Genomic DNA, 27,498 nt, shown 5'->3' with positions numbered 1-27,498 from the left:
AAGGAGTACAGCGTGTTTAAGAAGTTTAAAGCATCACTTTGGTTTTAGCTAATGAACTTGTTGGAGATGATCACTCTGCAGTCCTTCACACACGTTTTACAGAGGGAGGAGGACGTGTTTCTGTTACTAAATATTTCCCACTAACTTCATTTAATTGTCTCCTCTGTCGCAGAGGATGACTGGAGGCTCGTAGAAAGTTGAGAACAGAGAGAAAACATGTCCTCCACACTCTGGAAACATGGGCCTACAGAGCTGATAGACAGTGTGAAAACGTTCTAAAATGAGTTTACGTTGGAGGTTAAACACACATGTGGACTATAAACAGCCCGTGCATGAAGGTAACAGTAAATGTTCAGAAAAAAAGACCCAACATTGGACGTCCAGAAATGGCTCATAAAAGTCTCAATTCATGATATCAGGTTTGCACAGTGGGTAAGCTTCCTGAAGCTGTGGGAAACCCTGATTACATAAAACACATCAGGAGCAGCTGCTCCATCACAAACACCACAGAAGAAGAACAACAAGGATCAGATTAACGGTTAGCCTGTTGTTTTTATTGAACAGGGACAGTGTGAGTTAATGTAAATGAATCAGAGACATAGTGATGGAAACCAGTCAGATTGTAGTTAAGCTGCTCATTCCCAGCTGTACACTCTGGGCAGGTCACATGGTCCCAACACCGGTTACACCACAGTAGCAAATGATGCATTCAGTGCACTGTGAACCCAAACAGTTCAACTCAGTTTTATTTATAAATCATGATGACAGTTGCCTCAAGACAAGCAGGTGAAAAACAGCAGAAGCTGTCAGTGGACAGTGGGGAGAGGATGGGTCCCTCACCTTAGGAGTCCCAGGTGCAACACCTCACAGCCCACTGGTTCCACGTAGTTGGTCCCGCTCTCCATTTCCATCACAATGTAAAAATAACAACCTTCTGTTGCAACAATTACTTTGGGACTTTTTCTTAATACCAAAATATTTTCTTCATTTTAATTTGCAAAAGTCAAATACACACAAAGCTTTAAATGACAACAAACAAAACCCCAAAATAAACAGAAAGGTAACACTAGACTATGTGTGCAACATAATGCATACAAAAGACACAATAAAACCAAACGATAAGTAAAGTAAAACCTTTATTTAAAAGTGTTTAATTAAAGTGCAGAAAAAGCCCAAAAATGGCTTAAAAAGGTTAAACAGCACAGACTGTAAAGATGGTGAGAAACAGATGAGGAACGTCGAACAATAGCTGATCACACACATCAAAGACAGACTGAGGATGTGACTGGACTTAAAGTGAAACGTGTGTTCCTGTATTATCACGCTGTGACATTAAACCCACTAAACGAACAAAAAGGCGAGTGGTGAGGGTAAAACTCAGAGTCGGATCAATGGAGCTGCTTCTGGTCCTAATGTCCTCTGTTTGATCCTGGACCTGCAGAGGAGACTCGAGACAGTCAGACACAATCACACAAGCCAGCAAACAAACAGACAAACCAACCTTTGACTTTGAGCTTCACGGTTTTCTTTCTGATGAAGGTTCCCTTCCTCCAGACCAAACACTTGTACTCTCCACTGTCTCTCTCTGTGGGCTGTTTCAGGGTCAGACTGAGGTCTCCAGTTTCCAGCAGGTCTTTGTTCATCACAGTTCGGTCTTTGTAAACCTCGTGCTGTTCTTCAAATTGGTTTGGGCCGTTTGTAAACACGTGAGCCTTCTGGAACGGCTCGTAACGTTCCCATATCACTTGAACTTCCCCCGACAGGTGTTTTGTTGTTTTGAAGGGCAGCTGGACAGACTCCGCCCCCTCCTCCACCTCCACCTTCACTGGAATCACTGAAAGAACAACAAACACAGACAGCAGCAGGTTTTCAGAGGTGTAGAGAAAACTGAAGGACGGAAGCAAACCACAGCACAGAAATTTGAAACTGCTGACAAAAGGTAAACATAAATTCAGTAAAATTGTAATTCACGTCGGCAGTAATGACACCCGGTGACGGGTGGTCACTAAAAATGATATTGAATTGCATGTTTAGCCGCATGTTCGCCTTAAATTGCTGTCTGTCTGAGTAGTGTCCAAAAAACGATGTGGGCTTTATGGATAATTGTGAATCTTTCTGGAGGAAACTTGGTCTTGTTAGAAGAGATGGCATCCATCCCACTCTGGATGGAGCAGCTCTCATTTCTTGATAAACCTAAATCCCAACAAATTATTGATCTTGTCTCTTGGCTCTTGATGGAGGCGGTCGCACTTTCTCCTTCTTCCTCTCCCTCATCTTTCCTGCTCAGCTTCTCATGTCTTTTGCATAGTCTCGCTTGGGAGGGCCCGATTGTCCTGTGGAGACGTTTGCTTCTGGATACTCGATGGTCGGTTGCGTCGTGTGTCTGGCGACACTCTTGATGGAGGACATTGAAGGACATCTACCAATTCAGAACTACGGTAACAGAGTTCAGGCTGATTGGAGCTGGCTTATAAAAGAACAAGAAGCAGATGAAGCTGTTCAAAATCCCACAAGGCTGGCCGACATGATAGACGATGGGCTGTGAGCACTCAGACTGTGTTTTTGGAACACATTATGGATAACATCTTGAAGAAGAACAACGGGAATTAAGAGACCTGGTGACCAGTGACGGACGTTACACCAGCTGTAAAACTGGATGCAGTTTTTTCACCCTAATCAAAACAACTACCATCTTCATCTCATGCGGCCCCCCTGGCGCCAGCTGGATGCTCAAGGCAAAAGCTGACGGGAAAAACAAAACTCTCCTTTAGATAATAAGACTGTTTGTTGTGACTCTCTCTCCCCTCATTCAAGGCCGCCCGCATTGAAGAAGATTGTTGACTTTAGCTTAACCGGGTGAAGGGACACTTTCTCTCGGTTGAACACAGAACAAACACACATACACATACGCGTGTACTCACCCCCCCCCCACCCCGATCTCCCTGTTGGAGCTCAGTCTGGGGGAGTTATTTTTTTTCTAACAGTACTGTGACCTGTGTATACTGAACATTCATCTTTAACCCTTTTCCAGCTTTAACATGAAACTCTGGAACAATGAATGCTGACCTGGTTTGATCACATGTATTCTTTTATTTAGAGATTTGGACAGAACAGAAATGTATGCCTGCATCATATGTGAGTTTAAAGTTAAAACTCCATCTTTGCTCTTCCTTTCCATTAATGTGAACCTACTGTCTGCTGCTGAATTAAATAGTACACATCTACGGTCCAACACTCATCTGATCAACACAGTCTACAGAGCTCTGAGAGAAATCCTGTCTGCTGCTCATATGAACCATCTCATATTTAACACCTTACTAAAATGTATTATCCACATCATTGTTTCAAACCACAAACTTGAACTGTTTAAATCACATAACATTTAACTTGATCTTGTAACTTGTGCCTGACCTCATTTTCTACCTTTTCCTTATAAAAACATCATCTTTGTCTTGTTGAGTAAAAATTTCAATCCCCATTCATATGAGTACTTTTCATTGAAGTGCAACTCACTAAGGCACCTTTAACCAAATATTGCAAACAATCTGCACCTCACTGATGTTCTTGAAAATTGTTATTATTACACTTCTTCTGGATTCCTTCATCTTGATAAAAACCCGCAGACGAGAGTCAAAGCAACAACGTTTTGGAGCATGATGGAGACACAAGTGTTAGACTGCATCTCCATCATGCTCCTGATGTGTTCCTGACTCGTTCTTTGGTAACTCGTCTGCAGACATGTTGGATGAAGAGCAGAAGAACAGACTGAGCTTATTTACTGTCAGCACATTTTTCCAAGTGAACAGAGGGTTTTGATTGAGTTCACTGATCAATGACTGAGTTTGAAGGAGGTTTTCTGACTTCTGGAACAAACCTGGAAGTTTCTCTTCAGCTCTGCTAACCATCGGCATTATGGGTAGTGTAGGAGGAGACACTCACCTGACACCAAATAATGACGGAATTGAAATAAAAGACCCGCAGAAACTACTAGAAGAAGAACAAGAAAAACCAGGAGAGCTGTGGCCCAGGACGGAAATGGTTCTGTTGAGAAACATGAAACAATATCAACATGACTGTTGAACCTCAATCTCCTGCACTGACCCCTGATGTTTTTCCACATCTCTGACCTTTGACCTGTAGCACTGCTTTCTGTCTCAGGATGTCTTTGTCCCTGTGGATGGTGCAGATGTATCCTCCACTGTCTCTCTCTGTGGGGTATTTCAGGGTCAGACTGAGGTCTCCAGTTCTCAGCAGGTCTTTGTTCATCTTTGCGCGACCACAGTAAAGGTTGTCTACATTTTTAGGATGGTCACTTCTGTTTACATACAAATGGACCATAGTGAGTTCTTGGTCGGGGCGAGTCCACTCCACTGTGGCCTTTTCAGGCAGGTCAGGTGTTGTTTTGCAGGGCAGGATGACAGAGTCTGATCCTTCCTCCACCTTCACCTCCACCTGCTGATCTACGAGGAAAATGAACCATAATATCAGAAGCAGCAGCAGCCATGCTCATGGTAAAGAGAGAACTGACGTGCTCTGATCTCTGCTACCAGTAAAAATACATATTAATAATATATAAATATCATGATTCTCTCTCTTTTTGTTTAAAATGGTAACTAAACTGGACACTATAAAATCCATATAAATGGTCTTCACAGTGCTACCTTTAGTAATCACTAACAAGCAACAGAACATGTGTGTAAATAAAGATAGAGACATACACTGTAGCTCAGGTGACAGAGCAGGTCAGCCACTAATCAGAAGGTCAGTGGTTCGAGCCCAGGCTGCCCCGTTGGGCAAGATACTAACCCCATGTCTGTGAAGGTTCTCAGTCATCCAGGTCATCGTAGTCAAAGGAGCTTGCAAAGAAAAGCATCTGGACTTCTTTAAGTTGCTTGAAGACGTTTCACCTCTCATCCGAGAAGCTTCTTCAGTTCTAAGGTCAAATGGTGGAGAGTCCCAGATATAACCCTAATGGGAGTGTCCCCCCACAGAGGGAAAAAAGGACCCCCTGATGATCCTCTAATCGCCTGAGCCAAGGTGTGGAACTGGGTGTGGGTCCCAATCAGCCAGAGTTTCGGGTGAGTTCATTGTGAAACCTGGCCCCACCTTATCATGCGAATTCCTGAGGTCAGATGGCCCAGGATGTGAGTGGGCGTTAAGGCGTCTGGGAAGGATCTCAAAACTGGATTATAGATGGCAGAGAGTTGGTGTCGTAAACCACCGCCTCTGTTCAAAGATGGTTGCTCACAGTGGACATAGATGCTTCTTTTTTTTGCGTTTGCAGGATCGAATCAATCACACAGGATCAGGGGATAAGACAGCAGAGCAGCTGATTTTACACCTGAAGATAAAACTGTAATGTTAGAAACATATGAAGATATTACACACACAATACAGACTGCAGCTCAGACAGCTGCTGGACAGATGTGTGTGTGTGTGTGTGTATGTGTGTGTGTGAGAGTGTGTGTGTGTGTGTGAGTACTTTAACTCCTTTATTTCACAAGGACAGCTTCAGCATTTGTTCTGCTTTCTCTGTTTTTATTTGAATGTAACAGAAAAACACGACTAGAATTTACACAAACGTGTTTACAGGCTGACTTTAATGTGTTTCTGCACATGCTTGTCCTCTGGTCATGTGATCATGTGGTTTGTAGGAACGCTCCTCTTCCTCAGAGGATCCACCTGTGCTTCCTCTCCTCTCTCCTCCACCTGTTACAGTGAGGGAACGTCCTCCATGATGGAGGAGCTGCTGGAAAGTGCTGAGAGTTTCCTCCAGAGTGAGACCTCTGTCACAGTTCAGAGGATCTACGGCAGCAGAGACCTTCATGGACACTAAAAGTCTCAAACACACAACAACAACATCACACTGACTCCACTCTGACATCACTGATCAATAATCAAAGAACACACAGATCAAACTGATTGATCAGCCATCAGAGGAGTCGGATCAATGGAGCTGCTTCTGTTCCTGATGTCCCCTGTTTGATCCTGGACCTGAACTCTCCCTGCAGAGGAGACACAACACAGTCAGAGACACACGCGCACACACACACACACACACACACACAAACACACACACACACACACACACACACAAGTGACGGGTTTTCAAGGTGATAATTGCTCCACTAACAGTGAGACATGGATTCTTTTTTATTCATTGTTGTTGGATTTTTATTGTTGTAGCCCTGGCTATATAAGTAGCTCATTATTTAAATTTGTTCATTAAAATTGATAGTTAGCTGCAAATGTTTAATGTGTTCAAGAATGTATACAAATGCCTGCAAAGTATGTGATGTGTGTCAGTTAAATGCACAACCTTTTTATTTGTATTTTGAGGTTTATGTCATTATTTTTGATATGGTATTGATATGTACTACAGCTCCAGTGAACCCTGAAGTACTCTCAGGTAGAGGGGTGGGAGTAAGTGGGGAGCCGTGTGCTGCAGGAAGCGAGAGAGACGAGAGCTGAACAGCGTCGAGTGAACGCAGAGTTCATAGAAGGCGACAGACGTATTTTCGGGTTGACGGATAGTTAACTGGAGTCGAGAACTGTTGTACCCTACTGTGAGGTAAATGTGAATTTTGTCTGACACTTGTACCCAATGTTATTGTGTAAAACGGGCTAACTGCTAACCGCGATTAGCCGCTAGCACAACTGCTAACATAGCCGCTAGCGTAGCCGAGCATATTCGCTAAGCTCTTGTTCTGCTCTGTTTTTATTTATTAAGCTAATGCTAAGATTGAATGTTATGGCATGTGAACTGGCATTTAGCGGGGTTGTGTGATTCAGTAGGAGGAGACGGACGTCTTGCTGGCGTGTCAGAGACGTCCCTTCTGCTGGTGTGCTGAAGTTATGTGTTCACGTGGGAGCACGTGGAAAGGACGACTGTGAGTGCTGCTGCCGCGGCCTGCTGGTAGCCGTGACCCAGTTTCCCCGCTATCCCCTTGAACTGCCTGGAGGTGTGAGTACTGTTGTTTGCACGTGCTTTTTATTTTTACTGCTTGGCAACAAGTGAAGCGACCATATTGTTTTAGGTCCCAACGCACCCGAGCCACGACTCAGGCCTGCAACGAGGGGCTTGCTAGCAGAAAGACTGTAGCACTTGAGGTGTGTGTGTGTTTGGTGAGAGTGCGTGTGGGCCCACAATATTATTTGATTATTTTGTTTCTGTTGAGGTAGATACCTCACCATTGTTTAACAAACTTTATTGATTTTACTTATTTTCTTTTGTGTTGTTAATTAAGCATTCACTAAAGTGGAGTTAACGTTATAATTGACCTGCTTGTGTGTGGTTTGTTTCCATATAGTGTAGTTTTATTGCATATTTAATACCATAAGCATTAAAAAGGGAGTATCAGTAGGAAAGTAACAACAGGAACCCAGCGCCCCTCTCAATAGAACGTGGGACGGGTGTTACATTGTGCTGGCTTGTTTCCCCTGATGCGTGTGAGGCTGTGAGTCAGCTGAAGATTGTTTACTCCCGTGAGGAGCTGCTACAACTTAACGTCTCGTATGGTGGTAAAGACCTTACTTCATGTATGCCGGATTTTATACGGAGAGATTTTAACAGAACAAGTGACAAAAGGAAAAGAGGGAGACTCAGAGGTGTCACATTGCGTCTGAGGAGACAACAGGTTGGACTCCCCTGGCCTCTGTAGCTTCTTTCCTCTAGACGAAGGTTTCTAGTTCAAAGAAAACAGTTTTGTCTCTGCTGCCGTCACTAAACACAATAAGAACTGTTTTATTTGATTCATCTTGATCTATATTGTTTTTTATTGCTTGTGTAATAATCAAATGTGTTTGTCAGGGTTTAATGGGTGGGTGTGTGTTTTGTGAGGGGATGCCAAATGTTATAATTATTTCCATAAAGCCAATTTATCTATGGGTATAAATAAAGTAAACTTGAACCCTTAGGTAAAATTTAGACTAACTGTAACCCTGACAGTAAAACCACATTTGACTTAAAACTTGTTGGACCAGACATTTTGTCCCCACGAGTATAGTGCCAATGTTCGGTCCTCACAACGATGTGTAAACATGTACACACAAACCTCTGACGTTGAGCTGCACTGTCTTCATTCTAACCACAGCTCGATTCCTCACGTAGCATCCATATTCTCCACTGTCTCTCTCTGTGGGGCGTTTCAGGGTCAGACTGAGGTCTCCAGTTTTCAGCAGGTCTTCATTCATCTTCGTTCGGTCTCTGTAATCCTGGTGCTGTTTGTGAGGCTGCTCAGAGCCGTTCATATACACGTGGACCTTCCTGTATTCAGGTTCATAGCATCTCCACTCCACTTCACCATCTTCAGGCAGGTTTTGTGTGGTTTTGAAGGGCAGCTGGACAGACTCCGCCCCCTCCTCCACCTCCACCTGACAGACTGAAAGGACAACAAACACAACATGAGCTGTACAAAGTGTGATTGGTGTTCACAGAGCAGCATCATGTGACTCTTGTTCTGCACTAAATGAAGCGATGGAGTGGCGCCTCCTTCAGGCAGAGAAACAGCTCATGGAGAGAAATAATTATTAGAGCAAAAACAAGAGTGGAGCTGCAAATAAGGCCGAGAGGAACGCTGCAGAAAACTGTTCATGTGTGAATTTATAACTTCATAGATTTCTTTGAGCACTAAAATCAGAGCTGCTTCTATTTCTAATATGACAGCTGTACATTAGAGCTGGAACACTTTAAATGTGAGCCATAAAAACATGATACTCTACAAGTGCATTCAGCTCTGACACTGTCACATCATGAAGGAGACGTGGAAATCACTTTGTTACACAAATCAAAGTCAAATCAATTCTATTGATGGAATATTGTGTGATCAATAGACTGATCAGTTTCTAATCTGTCATCTATCAGCTGGAAATCCAGCAGTGTCAAACAGACTGGGCAGCAGATTAGGACCAAACACAAACACACTGAGACTTTTTCTTCAGCAGTTGCAGGTAAACTGCAGCAACAATGCGACTCAGACAGTTTCTCTATAACTGCAGGGCTTCCTGCGCTGCTGTTAGTCAGATACGGATCAACAGGTTGTGGATAGAAAGCAGATTCCTTCAGCAGAGGATCCAGATCACACTTGAAGCATGTCGTCGGGAAAACCATCAGTGAAAATGGGACACTTTGAGCCAATTTGAGCCTCAAACTCTGAACATAACCTGCTGCAGACCAGCTGATGTGTTCAGTTACCATGGTGAGGAATTTCACAATAAAGGAGGCGTACGCTCTGTCTTTTCCCGGCCCGACGCTCTGGGACATTTTAGACAAGTTTCCTGGCAGAATACGATCCCGTCCGGAGGCCGACACCATCCTTATCCACATGGGCACAAACCGGATTCCAAACAGCGCTCCCACTTCCTCAAACTGGACTTTGTGTGTCTTTGTGAGGCTGTGAAACAAGCCCACCGTAGTGTTTGTATCTCCGGCCCCACTCCCACCTGTGGCCGTGGGGCGTTTGGGTCCTGCTCGGCCTCCACACCTGGCTCTCCTCTGTGTGTGACTCCCACAGCCTGGGCTTTAGAGACAACTTCGATGTTTTCTGGGACAGGAGGCATCTTTCTGCAGCAGATGGGCTCCACTTCAACCAATCAGGAGCCAGATCCTCTCTGCTAACATATCATATGGAGTCCAGCAGGAAACACTCCATCAAGCACCTGTCCACACCTGCCCACACCTGCTGACCGCTCCGTCACTGACTGACGTCCCCCAGGTCCTAGTCCCTACCATCTCAGTTCCACTCTAAACACTAATACATGTTCAGCTGGACTCGGAGCCTCTGGAGACATTTTGGATGTTCCAGTCATGATAACTAACAGGACAGTTTGTGCAAGGTGGAGAAAATCTGCTGCATCATCCCATTGATGAAGCATTCAGCTCCACCCTACAGTTTCTCTGCTGCTTCCATCCACCTTGGTTCACTTTGCTCTTCTTAATGTTGGAGCTCTGAATAGTCAGGCTTTTATTCTGAAGGATTTTACAACTTCCCATCAGCTTGATTTGATGTTTTGAACAGAAACAGGATGAAATCTGGAGAGGACTGTCTAGTCTGTGAACTCTGACCCCACATATGATTGTTTCAGTCAGCCCAGAGAAAGTGGCTGGGTGGGTGGAGCTTTGGCTTCAAATGCTCCCCTATTAAGGTGGATGAAGGGTGTAGTTTGGAGGTGCTGCTTGTTAAAGAGTGAAACAGCTCCTATCTGTGCAGGTATCTCCACCCTCCTAAGACTCCATCAGAGTTGGAGCTGAACTCTCAGATGTTTCCTGCTCCATGGTTCTTATGTGTGATCACATGATCTGAGCTGCTGATTTTAAGATCCATGTTGATGATCTCACTGACTCATTTGAGTTCCTCAGTGCAGTAAATTCATTGGTTTCAAACAGCTGGGACTGTGTGAGGTCCTGAGGACTGACACTCAGGTGCAGCTCAGGATTTATCAGAGGAGAGCTGCATGATTACAAACTGAACTGTGAGGATCAGCTGACTGTACATGAACATGATTCAGCATCAGATCTGATCACTTACACACTCTGATAACATCTCCCCCTCTCTGTGCAAATACATGAACACTGCTAGAAGCAACAAGCACATCAGGATCAATCACATTTTGATTGCTTTTTGTGTTCCATTGAGAACAATCTGCAGTAAAGTGTGCGTCACAGACCTGATTTATTTCAACACTTTACTCCAAACTTTGAAAGTGAAACTCCTCCAAACACATATGAAATAATCCAGCCACAGAAACTGTCCACAGCTTTCAGTCTCCACATTTCCTGTGAAGCTCTGCAGGAAACCCTGACAGCAGCTTTTTAGCTCCAAAGCAGGTTTAGCTGTGGTGCAGAGTGTTAGTGACTCTGCCCGTGGACACAGTTATTTCTGCAGGTCACCTTGTTACAGGTGCATTTGGAGGAGATTCCCTTTCAGAGCACTCAAAGCTTTGTGGCAGGGAGTTTACTGCAGACTGCAGCATGTTTAATACCAAGCATGATGTGAGCCTGATGTGGCTGATAGCTGCTTCTAGCAGTCTTCATGTATGTGGAACGAGAGGGGAGATGTTATCAGGACCAGTTGGACGTCTCAAAGCTGTGAGCGCAGTGCTGAAACTTTGGCTCTGTCCTGTAGCTCTTCACTCAGTCCTCACCCTGAGTGTTTAGAGCCCAGCCACACATATTCCTGCTCCTCAGGAATTCTGGGATTTGGAGGAAACACAGCTAAACTGACCTGAAGCTAAGGGGGAGGAGCCACAATACAAGCTGCATCCAGCCAATGGGTGCACTGTTGAGCCACGGATGTGCAGAGGGTCACATGTTTAGTCCCATTTGTAGAAATGTGTCCATAATGAAGACAAATGCAGTCACACAGCTCTGCAACAGCACAAATCACTTTGATGGAGTTTGTTTGTGCTGCTCTCAGATCTGTACAACACTGACATGTGTGTCAACATGCTGCAGACTCACAAAGATGTGCCGTGTTAGCTTCATGTGTCCATCTGACACTATATTATAGTGACTTGAAGAAATCCCTGCAGCATCACATGCAGAACAAACAGAGGCCACGTGTGGCACAGTTCCTGTAACGGGATGAATCCGTGGATGTGTCGGGATCTGACGCTGAATCGTGTTGCTGTTCTTTTCCACATGGTACAGGTCAGCTGTTCCACACAGATTTCAGCTTTCTAGAAGAGTTAGTCTGGAATAAAGCAGCTCTCCTCTGGACCAATCCTGCCTCCAGCTGAGCCGTCACACATTCACACACAGTCCCAGCAGTTTGTAGCACAGCAGTGATCCTTCTATCAGAAACATGCTGCTTCTCCTTCATCCTCCTCTCATTGATCTGAATCAGCTGTTTTCACAGAGAAACGCTGCACAAATCCTTCACTCCACTATTTCTGTCAGCAGATGACTCGCTCTATCATGGCTGCTGCTCCTTTTTCACACACTCATTTGTGCTTTGAATCCAATCTGTTTCTCATCATCACCATGAACAGGCTGCTCATCAATCAGCACATTAGCTGTAGATCAGCTGCACACTGATGAAGATGCTCAGACAGACGGGCTGGGCACACAGAGGACTTTATGATCTGTTCTTAAATTCAGTCCAACATGGATCATTTCTGCTCACAGTCCAATCATCTCTGGAAACTTGTGCTTCCATGGCACACGGTGCGCTGGGCTGCTTCAACAAATAGCACTACACCTCTGGTTGTCAGCTTCACCTCTCCATCGCTCTCCCCGTGGCTACAGTACAAGTGAGCTGACACATCCATCAGTGGAGACTGTGGGCCAGTAAGGAGCAGCAGCTGCCTGCAACATGGGCTTTACATTGCAAACAGCCACAAGTCTGGGCCTAACCACGCCTTTGACTTCTTCTTCATTTCCATGAGATTTACATTTCAGGGAGTTCCCCTGGAAAAACAGCCATTTTGAAAGCTGTTTGCTGACTTCATCAATAATCTGCTTCAATCATCCAGATGAGAATCCTGAGAATGGAGCAGCCCTGATAGCAGCTCATAGGATCACAGTGTTTTTCATTCAGCTGATTGATTTCACAGGTTAGGAGGTGAACCATCTAACTGTGCTCCTCCTTCCACCTTTGGACCACTCATTTAGTGACAGCCAGGATTTGACAATCAGCTGTGACACAGGAAAACATGAGGTGGGAAACTCTGGAGAAGATCTGCTTTTCTCTACAGGGAGGCTCGCACATCTGATCTGCTCACCATCACTCAACTCACTTCAACAACATGCTGACTCAGTCATTTCTGCACGTTTCCTCATGTTACAGCCCTGACTTCAGTTCAGCTGAGGAGGAGATGAGGGAGGAGAGAGCAGTGGTGGAAGAAGAGGAGGAGAAGATCCAAAGAGGAGGCAGGGGGAGAGGCTCAGGAACAGTTAGCATCAGAGACTTTGAGCCATCATGGACTCCCACTCCTTCCATCCAGCCCTGTGTGGATCAGCAGCTCCAAAATGTCTGCTCACTCATGTTCTTACTGTCTGTGCTCTTCTTTCATTTCACTCATTATATATGAACTGCTCCTAAATCACACTGGATATGGATTTTCTGTCCATCCACACTAATTCTCTTCATTCTCACCTGATTGTTTGGATGCTCTTTGATAGCACATTGAAAATCCTCACAGTGACTTCTATTGCCACACTGACTGGACAAATACAAAGTTGAAGGCTTCATGTGTTTGGCACAAATAATACTTTGGTAGGTCTGAATTGTGTTTTGAACCATCTCTCAGGACCAAAGTCTTTTTGCTTCATTCAAAAAGAGCTGAAGGCTTTTTCCCTCACAGTTTGTCCTTTGATATTATTGGATGATGGACTGTGGAAAACACAAATGTGCACTTCTTAATGGCTCATATGTGCTGTGAAAGAGCTCTTTGTGATCCTGAAGCTTTTCAATAGTTTTTCTTTGGCTGTTTGTAAAGTTTTCTGTGTGAACTCTCAGGAATCTGGAGCAGTCTAATAGAAGTCTACTGGGGTATAGAGGGAGGAGCTTCTGTCAGACTCTTTCTGATGAGGAACTGAAGCCGCTCTCATGGTCTCATCAAATCCATCAGACTGAGAAAAACTGTCATGTGACCTCTCAGAACAAACAGCCTGTTAGTTTCCTGCTGCCTCCATCACTCACTTTCATTCACTCTCAATCACACCAACATGTTAAAGCAGCGCTATAGCTCACCTGGCTGAGCAGGTGGGCTGAAGGCGGGGCTTACTACAGGTGCCTGTGTGTCCCTCACTCTCTCCCCACTTTCCTGTCTACTCTCTGCACCTATATAATAAAGGCAAACATGCCTCCAATAGAAATCTTTGCAAACACAAAGTCCCACAGCAGCCCCGTGTTCTCCGGCTAAAATGAGAGTTTTTGTCAGTGGAGTCTGGTGGCTTTAACCACACAAACATTACAGCTGCGCTCAAATATCACAAAGAGCTGTGACAGCAGAGAAACACATGAAAATCCTCCAAAGATCATCTAGAAATAGAAATCTGTCCACTGTGGGACGTGTGAGGCTGACATTAATATGTCTTAAAGTGGGAGATGAAGAAATGCTTCCAGGGCCCAAATCATGGAGACAAACATCAATCCACACTTCACTTTGTTTCCTGTCTCTAAAGTGGGAATATTTCAGTGTGATGAACAAACGGCCTCCAACAAATAAAGCTCATTTCCTTTTCCTGTCTTTTCTCCAGCGGCCTCAGCTTCTTCCTCTTTCCCCTGTCTTCTTCTGCAGACGCTCCTCTGTAGCTTCAAGCTCTTTCTCTTTACAAGGAGAGCTACAAACCTTTGCATCCAGCCACAAACACCCCATGGGCTCCTCTGGATCATCACACTCAGCATTTTCACAATAAAAGCCTCATATTTATGGCTGCTCCACCCTGACATGTGACAACATCCAAATGACTGGATCAAAGTGTTTGAATGATCTCAGCAGCTTTAAAACTATTGATATTTATACATTTACACTGATTTGGACTAAACTAACAAAACTATTGATTTGATCCAAACTCAAATCATGCCAGAGGCTTTTATTTTGAAGTTAGGATCATTTTAATGGTCTTCTTAGTCTGTTCATTTAAACACACAGTTGCTCCGCCTGACATTTTTGGCTTTTAGATCAAAACATCAAAGAATTTATTTTATTTGAATGAACTGAAAATAGATTCAAACTAAAAGCTTTTAGAGAATAAACTCCTTCATGACCTCTGACCTTTGACCTGTATCTACAGCACTGACCTCTGACTTTTAGCTCCACTTGTTTCTTCAGCAGGATGTTTCCCTCCCTGCTGTAGACGGTGCAGGTGTAGGTGGAGTTGTCTCCATCTGTGGGGTATTTCAGGGTCAGACTGAGGTCTCCAGTTTTCAGCAGGTCTTCATTCATCTTCGTTCGGTCTCTGTAATCCTGGTGCTGTTCTTCAGGCTGGTCAGAGCCGTTCATATACACGTGGACCTTCCTGTCGTATTTGTCCATCCACTCCACTTTAGCGTCTTCAGGCAGGTGAAGTGTGGTGTTGAAGGGCAGCTGGACAGACTCCACCCCTGAATCCACCTCCACCTGGGGGACTGAGAGGACAACAAAGCACAACATGAGCTTGGATGGAGACATTTGTGTTGACTCTAACAGGCTGAATGCTGCTGCTTCACTGGGAGCTCACTGTTAGATAGAAAGTGGTCAGTGTGAAGAGGAGACGCAGCAGAAAGATGAAGACTGACAGGAAGAAAGCAGTGAACAGACTGTTGGAGCTGCTGTTAGTGGGACAGGACTTTATTCAGTCTCTGAGGACCAGATTTGACTTGATGAAGCAGAGAAACACAGTCTGAGTGTTTCTGTCACACTCACTTCATCACACAGCTCAGTTTGACAACATTTGGAAGAATTTGATAGAAGCGTTCCTTTAGTAAAAGCACCAAGAAAACACCATGAAAACACCTCACTACACACAAAACTGCAGTACTGGCAAATTGTACATAAAGTATGAAAAGTCAAAGTACTTATTGTGCAGAACAATGTTCCCATCAGTGTTCTATGGATCAATATTACTGCTGCACATGTTTAAGGCTGAGCTCATTTCAAATCCTTTCTATTGTGTTGAATCTGCAGTAATGCATCATATTCTATAAAATCATATGTTTGTAGTGGCTGTCCTGTGAGGACCACGTGTCTCTAAATAAACAGCTGTTAATGAGCTCACAAACACAGGCCTACAGCTGGATTTGAAAAAGTCCATTCAATAGAAAATCAACAATCACAGCTGGATTCAAAGGCTTGAGCTCTGTGTGACATGGTTACCTGTCAGTATCTACAGGGGGATTCAAATATGAAGGAAACATGAAGGTGGTGCATTAGAAAAACTGCTGCTTTCAAGTGCAGAGCAACAAACTGTTTGAACTGATCCAACTTTATTAACACAGACAAAGATTTGTGCATCAGCTGCTGTTTGCTGCTATAGATATAATCCAGCTGATGTGAGAGAACTACATGTGACACTTTGATGCAGCCATGAATCCGACTGATTTCTTTCCATTTTCAAAGGTTGATGCATCAGTTAAAGTCCTTAAAAAGCTCAGAAATAAAGAGAAAGGTTGGTTAAAGCAAAGAGAGGCACTGGCAGCATTGAAGACACTAAACAAGAGAAACAGATCAGAGAACATCAGACTGAATAAGTGGAATAAAGTGAAACAGAGAACTAACGCTCCCTAAGAATGGAGCTGTCAGAGGAAGAGAGCAGCAAACTGAAAGTCTCTGTTAGCTGCAGAGCTCTGAAACTTCACACAGCTTTGGATGATAACATGGAGAAAGGATGTGGAGATGTTCACACTTCTGCTAGAAATCATCTTCTAGTTATTGTGACTCACATATGACTGATTATAGATGAGGACCAAAGAAGGTTTTTACTGAGATTTAAGCTGACTTAGCTTAGCCTGTGTTTTAGCCACATGCTAAACAAACACATGTTCAGAAACTAGAAGATGTTACCTTTCAGATGAAGTCTCACACATGAACTTTGCTCCTACAGTTCATCTGCTGAAGCTTTTACATTTGGGTGGAAATCAAATAAAAATCAAAACAGCCACAAACATCAGACATGCTAACACTGTAACATTATTGGATGGAGCCACTGAGACTGAACCATCATGAGTCTGACCTCTGACCTTTGACCTGTGTCTACAGCACTGACCTCTGACTTTCAGCTCCACTTGTTTCTCCATCAGGATGTTTCCCTTCCTGCTGTAGACGGTGCAGGTGTAGGTGGAGTTGTCTCCATCTGTGGGGTGTTTCAGGGTCAGACTGAGGTCTCCAGGTTCCAGTAAGTTTCTCTTCATCTTTGTTCGGTTCTTGTATTTATCGTCCTGTTCTTCAGGCTGGTCAGAGCCGTTCTCATACACGTGGACCTTCCTGTCATCTTCATCCTTCCACTCCACTTTAGCATCTTTAGGCAGACAAACTGTGGTTTTGCAGATCAGCTGGACAGACTCCACCCCTGAATCCACCCCCACCCAGGTGACTGAGAGGACAACAAAGCACAACATGAGCTGTAGTGAAGTTACTAATGTTCTCCTTATGACCTGTTACAGTGGACTTATTTCTGTGCTTGTCCTGTTAGACCTCAGTGTAGACCACAACATTTTACTACAAACACTAGAACACACCAGAGTTAAAGGAAATTCACTGCAGTGGTTTGAATCACATCTGATAGATTCCAGTTTGTTTATGTAAATGAGGAGTTTTCTTCACATAGAAAAATTATTCATAGGTTTGTATCATTACCATGCAGATGATACACATTTGATTTTTATCATTAACACCAATTAAATCAGTTACAGGATTTAAAGACATAAAAACCTGGATGACCTTCTTCTAAATTCATCTCCTGGATCCTGGATATATAAAAACAAATCCTATTGATACATTTTTATTAACACGTGGTGTTTTTTCAAATGATATCAGTGTCCACTGTGTAATCGCTGCAGTCACACAGCTGGAACAGAATCAACCTCTTTACTGAGCTGGGATGGAAATACTTTAATGATGTTTTGATAATAAACATGTGTCCATCATTAAATTTAGAGTAAACTACAGAAACAATGCTGGGGTTTCTCCTCAGCTGTCCAGCCTCCTTAAACAAAGAGATGCTGTGTGGGCTCAGACCAGAGAAACTAAATCTGAGGCAGACTGTTTGATTTTTAGACCCTTTTTTTCTACCACTCAATACCACTAAACATCTGAATGATCCAAAAACAAATTAGGATAATAACAAAATCTTACTATGAGGATATATCCACCAAGATGGCTGCTTTTGTTTGAAAAGACTGATGCACTTTACTGAATGATCCAACAGATTTAAGGTCCACAGCACCTTAAATCTGTTGGATCCAAATAAATCTGCAGGACTAAATCAACTTGATCCTTATTTTCTTAATAAGATGTTACAGCAGAACTGCTAACTTATATTTTTCATTTCAGCCTTTGAACAGTGAGATCTCTGAAATATGCAAATCTGTCCATGTTCTCCCTTTGAAAAGAGTTGATCCTTCAGATGTTCATAACTACAGGCCTGAATCTAAATTATGTGTGTTTAGTGAAAGTTTACAAAAATCTTATTAGTGAACAACTAAAAAATGTTCTGTACAAAAATGAAACTCTTTCTCAGCATCAGTCAGGATTCAGAAAACAGCCCAATAACTGCTGCTGTTGAAGTGGTGAACGACATCATTGATGAGCTGCTCTTTGTTTTGACTTATTGAAGGTTTTTCACACAGTTGTCATTTTAGTAAACAGACTAAACAATGTTGGTCTCTCTGTAAATGCTGTGAGTTTGTTTTTAACTCATCAGCTACAACTCAGTGTGTCCACGTTGTTTTATATTAGGACCACTGTTCTTTTCTCGATAAATAAATAAACTCCATCTTTATGCAGAGGACAGATTGTTTGTCTCCTTCAGTAAAACAAACCTGTGAATTTCTGAAGACTTTGATGTTGTTCAGTCCCATTTAACTTAAGTTGGTGTTAAATGCAGAGAAATCCAAGTTGATGTTATTATTAAACAGCAAAGAGTTGTTATCAACGTTTCCTAAGAACAAACCCATTCAAGGAGCTGAAACTGCAATGGTCACATCTTATAAGTATCTCAGTATCATTATAGATCAGAATTTGTCATTTAAAGCTCAGTTTGAAAGGATCGGGTCCAAGCTGAAATTTTGGGCATAAATCTTGATTCTTCTCCAAATGAGGAAAAACTTCATCTCTGTAACTTTTTTGTGTTTATTGGATTACAGTGATCTGCACCCATCCTGTACCAAAACAGATTAGATAGTGTCCATCGTTGTGCTTTGTTTTATTGCTGGCTGTAGAAATCGTGTACATCACTGTTCTGTGTGCTGATGCTAAATGTCCATCTCTGTATATCTGTAGATTTTCCTGTTTGGTTTTTATCTATAAATCCCTGTTTGGCTGCTTTAAGTCATTTTTAAAGAAGTAAGAGAGCTCTTTTAGTCAGTGTGACACTCTTGTAGTAATCTGTTTTTCACATCATTCACATTTTGTGTTCACTTGTCTGTGTGGAATATTGTATTTATCTCTTTACTAATATTGTTGTGTTTGTGATGTCTGCTGCCCTCTGCTGGTCTCTCTTGGACTTTAATCTCAGTGAGACTTTTACCTGGTTAAATTGCAGATAATGAAAGAACAGCTTGTCCACATGCAGCCTCTGTGTCAGATCAATGCAGTGAAGCACACACACTGTTTAGTAAAGTCATGTTGTGGAGCTGTTTCACTGATCAATGACTGAGTCTGAAGGAGGTTTTCTGACTTCTGGAACAAACCTGGAAGTTTCTCTTCAGCTCTCTGTATCAGCTGTTTGTAACTCTCAACTCTTTCAGCTTCTGGAACAAGTTTGTGTGAGCCGCAGTCAAGGAGCCACCAGAGGAAACCTGCTGACCATCGGCATTATGGGTAGTGTAGTAGGAGACACTCACCTGACATGAAATAGTGCCGGAAATGAAATAAAAGACCTCCAGAAACCACAAGAAGAAGAACCAGGAGAACCAGGAGAGCTTTGGCCCAGGATGGAAACCATTCTGTGAAGAAACGAAAAGAGGAACATGACCTTTGACCTCAGTACACTATATTGACCTCTGCTCCGTTTCTACTGCTCTGACCTCTGACATGATGCAGCACTACTTTGTGTCTCAGGATGTCTTTGTCCCTGTAGATGGTGCAGATGTATCCTCCACCGTCTCTCTCTGTGGGGTATTTCAGGGTCAGACTGAGCTCTCCAGTTCTCAGCAGGTCTTCGTTCATCTTCGTGCGACCACAGTAAAGGTCGTCCTGTTTCTTAAGGTGGTCACTCCTGTTTGAATACACATAGACCACTATCTGCTCTTGGTCGGGGCGAGTCCACTCCACTCTGGTATCTTCAGGCAGGTCAGGGTTTGTTTTGCATGGCAGGATAACAGACTCTGACCCCTCCTTCACCTTCACCTCCACCTGCTGGTCTGAGATGACAATAAACCACAATATCAGTTATAGAGCTCATTCTATTCAGTTCAATTTTATTTATATGGTTTGTGTTCACAAGAAAAACAGTTTGTCACATTGTACGGTGAAGGTCCCCACAATCAGATGACCCCCTTTGAGCAAGAAATTTTTAAATTGCCTCGTGACAGTTGGAAGGAAAAACTCTCTTTTAACAGGAAGAAACCTTCAACAGGCTCAGAGAAGGACACACAAAACCCGCTGAGGGTGAGAGGAAGAAGAGACCGAAGAAAGTAAGAGAGACATGACCAGAGATGGGTAGTGTGTTACTGTAATCTGATTACTTTTTTCAAGTAACGAGTAAAGTAAGGGATTACTATTGGAAAAACGGTAATTAGATTACCGTTACTTTCCCGTAGGAACGCTGCGTTACTGCGTTACTAAAACTGTGATTTTTTTGCGAGAGTGTCTCATGACAGTGACGTAAGCGAGTGCGACGTTCGTGACAACAGCTGTGTGCAGATCAACAATGGATCATATATCGAGTGCAGAGAGAGTATGAGCGTGCAGCGTTTAAAGCGTGGAAGTACTGACCTTACTTTGAGTTTGATTCCATAAAAAGTGACAAAAACATTAGTGTCCGTTGTGCGTGGGAAGAAAACTTCTTTTTACAGCGAAAAAAACCCCTAAACTTCCAAACAAGCACCGAGTAGCTACGACGTAATGGGAAACTTACAGAGAAACTCGCGGATTCTTCCACTGACCGCTGCACACCTGCACCAGGGTAACCCTCCGCCTACCCCACTCCTGCTTTACAGGTGAAAATAGAGCAACAGGACCGCTAGTCTATGACTTTATTTATTTTCTGCTGTGTTTTACTTGCATCTATTTGAAAGACTGAGTGTAAACACACAAAATATTTTATTTTATGTGCTGGAATGTGTAGAAAATAGGTTTAAATGTTAAACAAATTTCTTCCAGTCAGAGAATGTTGCAGATAATTAAATGTTTGCTTGATGCATAAAGTTAAAAGATTAAAACTAATAAAACAAGTTTTAAAAAGAGACTTTTCCATTTGATTACATTTTGTATGATGATTATGTAGAAAAAGTAGAATTGGGCTGAAAGATCTATCACTTTATCACCTATTCAGGTTGTAAATTACTAAGTAACTAAGTAACAAATTACTTTTGAAAATAAGTAATCAGTAAAGTAACAGGATTACTTTTTTGGGGACGTAATCAGTAACTGATTACTTTTTTCAAGTAACTTGACACGACACAGTAATGACACGCTATAGTTGGGTATAAACACCTGGGGAATGAAAAAAGTAGTGTCATGTTCATGTTTTGGACTATTTGTCCATGATATTCTAAGTTAAATTTCATTCTCCAAGTGGGTTATTTGGGGTTTTGTGCTTTTGAGTTGTTATTAGAAGGTTTAGTTTCTGGCGCTTGGGTTCTTGGTTATTCTTTCATCATAGTTAGTGTGTTTCAGTTGAGTTCAGTTTTCTTCAGTTTAGTGAGTTTTTGTGATCATAGTTTCTCCCTGTTTCAGTGTCTAACTATAAACTTTATGAAAAAAGAAAGTTTGAAGTTTAACCTTAAAAGTAGAGAGGCTGTCTGTCTCCTGAACCCAAGCTGACATTTTTTGCTTGTCATTCTCAATGGCTTGATTAAACATTCGCTGCACCTTTCTCAGAAAGGGCATTTCCACTTAAACAAATCCTCTCTATTTATTCATTTAGTGTTTCTATTTGGGTCTATTTTGGTCATTTTTGGAGGTACAATTAACTTCTCTCATGGTCCTGTCCCCCGTGTTTAAGTTTCCCTTGTCTGATTGTCAGCAGTTTCCTCATGTGTTTCCACTTCCACTGATCATCTCCTGTGTGTATTTAGTCTATGTATCTGTCTTATGTGTTTTCACACATTTTTATTCTGGGCATGTTCACGTTTCTAGTTCATGTTTTTCTTGGTGTCATAGTTCCTTTCATGTCCCAGTGCTAAATAATGTTCATAGTTGTTCATAGTCTTTTTTAGTGTTCCCGGCTGCACTTCTAAAAACTCTGTCTGTGTTCAATAGCAGCTCCTCCAGTCTCAGTCTGTACAACATCAGGACACTTCCTGCTGCTCTGTGAGCTGCAGCTAGAGAGCTCATGTTCTCCACTGTGTACAGTGTGTAAATGTTGTGAGTGTAACCCTCCACATGCAGTAAACACTCCAGCTGTTTTAGCAGAGACATCCTGTTTCCACTGAGGTTAGCTCTGAGCTACATGTTGCTGCTGGTTTCTTCAAGTGAGTCATAACAATTTATTAACTGTTTTCAGGTGTTTTGATTTATTACTGACCTTTGACCTCCAGTTGTATATCTGTCAGCCTCATTTCTACTCTTCCATCAGTGATGAAGCAGGTGTAGTTGCTGGTGTCAATTTTTGTTGGTTTTCTCAAAGTGAGGCTGAAGTCTAAAATGTCCAGAGCATCAGGTCTCATCAATGTGCGCCCACTGTAAAGCTGGTTTTGTCCTCTGAGATCATCTCTTCCTTCTCGTTGTAGGTGGACAGATATGGGATGAATATCACTGCGAGTCCACATCACTGTAGGCTCCTCAGGTATATTACCTGAGAACTGGCAGGGCAGCAGGACAAATCTTTCGCCCTCATTCACCTCCACCACCACAGCTAGAGCATGTTGGGAAACTGAGGACACATAAACAGAAACACAAATGAAATAAATGTGTTTGCCTTTGTCTCAGAGTCCACTTTTTCAGTGGAAAAAAACAACAGGATGCTGGTGAACAGAGTGCAAAGGAGAAGCTATTGAGAGATTGGTCTGACATGACTATCAGAGAGGATCCAGCCAAGCAAACTTAAACTGCACAGATGTTAGGCAACGAAAGCACATGAATGCTGGGGCTCTGGCCTGAAGGAGATCACCCCTGTTCTCCCTATAATCGCTTCCAAAACCTCTTCCTTCCAACGGACAAGCTACAAAGAGATTCCACACCGATTCCTCCAATAACAACTCAGGAGATTAATGGAGGAGAACAGCAAACTGTAAGAAAGGAGAGAATGAGTGACTCAGATCCTGAGAATCAAAAAGAAAACACTGACAACGATCATGAGGAGGAGACTGTAGGCTCTCAGTGTGGATGTTTCTGAAAAAGACAGAATTGTAAATGCTGTACTTTTTCAGAAAAAGGAGGGAGAAAGAAGAAGATTGGACAACATGGAAAATGGACAAGAAAAATCAGTGTAAAATCAAAAATCAGGAGAAATACCATCAAAGGCCATCTGTCACGGTTTGTTTTGTATTATTAATTTTCGATTTCTTGATGTCTTTGTTTTTTCCTAGGTTTTGGTTCTGTGTCAGTATCGGGCCTGAGTTTTCCATGCGTCCCTTTTAGTTCAGTGTCTAGTCTGTGTCTTGTGAATTGTCTCTTGTTTCCTGTTTTACTTTGAAGGGTCATGTCTGATGTCAGTGTATTTTGTTTTGCTTCCCCTGTCTCGTCTGGTCAATTACTCCCAGCTGTGTTCCCCACCTGTTTGTAATCCCTGTGTTCTTCTGTGTGTATTTAAGTCATGTCTACTCATGTACTAGTTGCTGATCAGTCTGTGTATCTACTGTGTGTTTTCCTGTCAACCATCATGTACCTTCATCTGCCTTCCTTCATATTTTGGTTTGCTGTTTTGTAGTTTAGTTTTTCTCCCAGTATAGTGTAGCTTTAGCTCTGTTTTGCCATTTTTTCCCCTTGTGCTTTATGTTGCAATAAACCACCTTCGCATCTCAGCGAGTGCCTGCGCGTGATTCCTCATTTATTTCCTCCACACGGCTCACTCCATTTGCCGTGACACCATCAAAGATCATGAAAAGCGAACATAAACCATGGAGTCGAGGCATTTTTGAGCTCTGAATGCATCCACTTTGACACCAGCAAATAACATAAAGATCTACAGCATGCTTATACAGCCACATATCACCTATGGCACTCAAGTAATCAACATGGCTGAAGGAATGACATCAAGGAAACATCAACAACATGACTGCAAAGGAAGCAGTTACAGACATCGAACTGACATCAGATCTGCAAACTGAGCCACTGGTAGATCCAGATCTTGAGAAAACTTGCTATGGGGTGCATGCCATGATGGAAAGATGCATAAAAACATCGGTACAAGGAAACATCACACAATCTGCCTTAGCTCAGGTGGCAGAAATTTTGGCTCTCTCCAAAAGCAATACAACTTTCAGGAGGAAGGAGGAGTAAAATATCTATACAGACTCAGCAATTCATGTCATGTGGATCATAATGGAAATGGAGGGTTCTACTACGAATACTACAGTAAACAAAGAACAATTGGAAGAACTGATACAAGCTGCCCAGGAAAGTGGCAGTGATTAAATACAAGGACATCAAAGGAACCAAACATGGTTGGTGAAAGGAGTTGAAGCAGCAGAAGCAGAGATGAGATTTTGAGACCATCCAAGTGAAAGCCTTCCGCCACTTGGATACAGTTAGAAATTCTGTCCATAAATATTATGAACAGAATTGGTGACAAAGGGCAGCCCTGTCGGAGTCCAGGCCTACTAGGAATGAGTGTGACTTAATGCTGGCTATGCAGACCAAGTTTTTGCAACAGTTGTAAGGGTTGAGTTGCCAGTAGCAATGGGCCAGACACCCCATAATCCTGACGCACCTTGTTAGGAATAAAATGATTAAATAAAGCTGTTATTTAATGATTTCTTTTTATACACATTGGTATGTTCTCATCAAGAGTTGGCATTCTGTGTTTTGAGGGTTAAAAGCTTCATTCAGTGCTATGACTGAACTCCCTTCAGAAACAATCTGTGGGAACATATTTGAACCCTATACCTGAGAGTCAAAGATCTAAGGGCACTTAAAGGGTTGAAGTTGGAAGCCAATGAGTCCTTGACCGAATATCTGGAACGAGCAGACAAACTCTGGCAACATCACACAGGAGTGTGGCCTAATAGGAGTGAGGCAACCGTACACTTGTGGAGAAAATCAGTGTGAAACTGCAACTGGCCTTGTGCTGGCCCATGCGTGGGCCACATCTGGCAAACCAGATCTAACAAACCACTAACCTTCCGATCAGTAGGTGACTTGCTCTACCACCTGAGCTACAGCCACCCAGTGGTAAACATGAGTAAACCCTCACTAAGTTTTGGATAAAGTGTACACTCACAAACCTGTCAAACCTGCATTTGAAACATTAGCTACCATAGCAGTATAGTATTGCAACATGGCATTTTGGTCTTCTAACTAAAATAGGAAAATAGGAACATAAATAGTGCCATCATTGCCAGACCTGGCCCACATCTGGTTGACATACACCCTGCCATGACACCAGTCAGTCAGAAGTACCAGCTTGATGCCAGATCCAGGCCAGGCCTGTTTTCTATGAGCCTGGGCCACATAAACCAAGCCACAATCAAGCCAGATATGGCATGCCATCACATAGACAGTCCCATCTATACCAGGCCTGGTCCAGATCTGCATGACATACGTCTTATCATGCCAGAAGTCAGCCAGCAGTGCCGGGTCGATACCAGATCCGGGCCAGACCTGCTTGCTATGTGGGTAGTGACTGAATGACTAAACATCACTAAGTATGAAATTAATCTAAAGCTACAGTTAGAAAAATTATATTTTAAGCTGCATTTTAACATAGTTGACCATAGTTAACATTTTTTTTCAGTTTGATTTATTTTCCCTGTCATTCTTGTAGGAATGCCTCTTTTCTCTGTGGATCTTTAAACCTTCCTGTCCTTTCTCTCCCACTCATATTATTCCATCACGAGTTGCAGCTTCACTCTATTTAGAGCAGAGTGAAGTTGCAATTTCAACAATTATGTATATTGTACTTATTCTAATTAGAAATCATCTCTAAAAATAGCAGCAATTTATTAAATTAAAATAAATATTTAATTTAAATTAAATTGATGTTAAATGTATAAAATGAACTAATCATATTTGGAGTAATTTTAATGTATTTGTTTAAAAGCTTTTGTTACGTCTCCTCGAGGGCAGGAGGGGATAACACAACAACTCTGGAAACTCGGTACAGGTGTTATTAAAAATGTTTAATGGTAGCGCTTTCACAAAATAAATAACCCCAATTCAAACAACAAATGTGGGGGAGAAAGGGACAGTTAGGTTGTGCCAAAAAAACCACCAAAAAAACAAATCCAAAACTTAACTGAGCTATTATTCTAGAAAACCAAAAACAAGAGGGAAAAACCCTAAACCTCAACTCAAAACAAGCTCAAAATTACATGGGTGGCACCAACCTACTTACCTAGTGTTTCTAACAAAAAGACTCTACGTGAGTAAGTGTATGGGGTCCCCAAACTTACCTAGTCCACTTTACTCCCACCACAATTACCAAACAAAAGAAGGACAGCAGAGACACTTCAGACATGTGCCAAACAATTCAAAGGAGGGAAGAGAGCCACGCCCAGCCACAGGTGAGTCTCCTTATTAAGGTGTGCACTCCTGGATTGTCCAATCAGGGTCCCCCTCCTCTAATTAGTTGGATGGCCCCAGATTGACATCAGCCTGCAGTCTGCAACCTAAGGGAACGGCAAACAAAAGGAAGGGGAAAGAAAACATGCAGCCTGCAGACACGTAACACTTTTTAAATACATCATCTTGTGTGACGTCTTCAGTGAAACAGTGAAGCTGTAGCGTCATCCAACGATCTTTATTCAAGCTTGTAAGTGGTCTCTTTGTGGGAGATTACTCTGAATCACTGAGTTCATGAGTATTGAATTATAATTTCAGTGCAGCCACGGGTGAAATAATGAGGTCATGCTGCCAAATTAGTACGTTATCTTGTCACAGTGCATCAGTGAGGAACAAAAGAAGACATGAAGTTTGACACAAATAAACAGCTTTGTTATATGCCAACTACGGCTTATTATGGAACAGATCATCTCCTCATATGAGTTTATGGAGATTTGCACAAATTAAAATCATTAAACTGCTGTTATTTGGTTTTTATTCCTAGGGGAGTTTTCTAATTTCCCATCAGCTCATTTCACCTGACAGACCCCGCCCACAGCACCAAAACTGCCTCTACAGAACACAGTGATTTCAGCTACAGCCCAGAGACATAATCGACTTAAGGTTTACTTACAGCTCTGTCCAGATGTCACAGCACAACTAGACCTATGGCTGAATGGAGGAAACTCACACTGAATCCAAACTAAAAAATAACCACAGCTTCCTGAAGTCTATGATCAATTCATAGGATTTATGTTCAGTCCAAAGATGACAGACATCAATTCAATTCAATTCAATTCAATTTTATTTATATAGCGCCAAATCACAACAAAAGTCGCCTCAAGGCACATCAAAGACCTACAAACGCACACACACACACACACAGCACCAAGTTTCCTTTGGTCACATATGAAATGTGAGTCAGAGCTTCAGCTACACAACAACACACACAGCAGCTGATTGTAACATGAGCTCATCTGAAAGCCACCAAGA

The 27,498-nt window shown here is 42.6% G+C and overlaps 2 protein-coding genes and 1 long non-coding RNA gene across 5 annotated transcripts in view; 1 reads left to right on the top strand and 2 right to left on the bottom strand.

Annotated features, from left to right (window-relative positions):
* Positions 1-1,329: 1,329 nt before the first annotated feature.
* LOC146521098 (uncharacterized) lies at positions 1,330-5,827 on the bottom strand. The gene is made up of 5 exons (XM_085146608.1): positions 5,617-5,827; positions 4,328-4,460; positions 3,940-4,208; positions 1,502-1,834; positions 1,330-1,435 (listed from the first exon to the last, which is right to left on the bottom strand). Exons 1-5 carry the CDS (start codon positions 5,825-5,827, stop codon positions 1,410-1,412), a joined length of 972 nt encoding a protein of 323 aa, XP_085002734.1. The 3' UTR covers positions 1,330-1,409.
* Positions 4,329-27,498, bottom strand: part of LOC146521096 (uncharacterized) — a 23,467-nt gene continuing 297 nt past the window's right edge. Inside the window, exons 2-8 of one of the 3 annotated variants that reach the window (XM_085154385.1) lie at positions 22,331-22,678; positions 19,668-20,003; positions 19,485-19,586; positions 16,688-17,014; positions 14,745-15,071; positions 8,055-8,381; positions 4,329-6,005 (exon numbers count right to left, since the gene is read on the bottom strand). In XM_085154385.1, coding sequence (XP_085010511.1) covers positions 5,914-6,005; positions 8,055-8,381; positions 14,745-15,071; positions 16,688-17,014; positions 19,485-19,586; positions 19,668-20,003; positions 22,331-22,678 — 1,859 coding nt within the window. In that variant the 3' untranslated portion in view covers positions 4,329-5,913. The remainder of the gene's footprint in view (positions 6,006-8,054; positions 8,382-14,744; positions 15,072-16,687; positions 17,015-19,484; positions 19,587-19,667; positions 20,004-22,330; positions 22,679-27,498) is intronic. The other 2 variants (XM_085154386.1, XM_085154387.1) reach the window with 2 other exon arrangements.
* On the top strand, positions 6,002-7,874 carry LOC146521097 (uncharacterized). The gene is made up of 2 exons (XR_014873218.1): positions 6,002-6,571; positions 6,793-7,874. It is a non-coding gene; the product is annotated as an uncharacterized LOC146521097 (long non-coding RNA).

The sequence above is a fragment of the Neolamprologus multifasciatus genome, chromosome 3 (genome assembly GCF_963576455.1).
Source record: "Neolamprologus multifasciatus chromosome 3, fNeoMul1.2, whole genome shotgun sequence".
Lineage (NCBI taxonomy): Eukaryota > Metazoa > Chordata > Actinopteri > Cichliformes > Cichlidae > Neolamprologus > Neolamprologus multifasciatus.
Note: the sequence above shows the minus strand (reverse complement) of the source record. Positions and strands in the feature narration are given on the sequence as shown.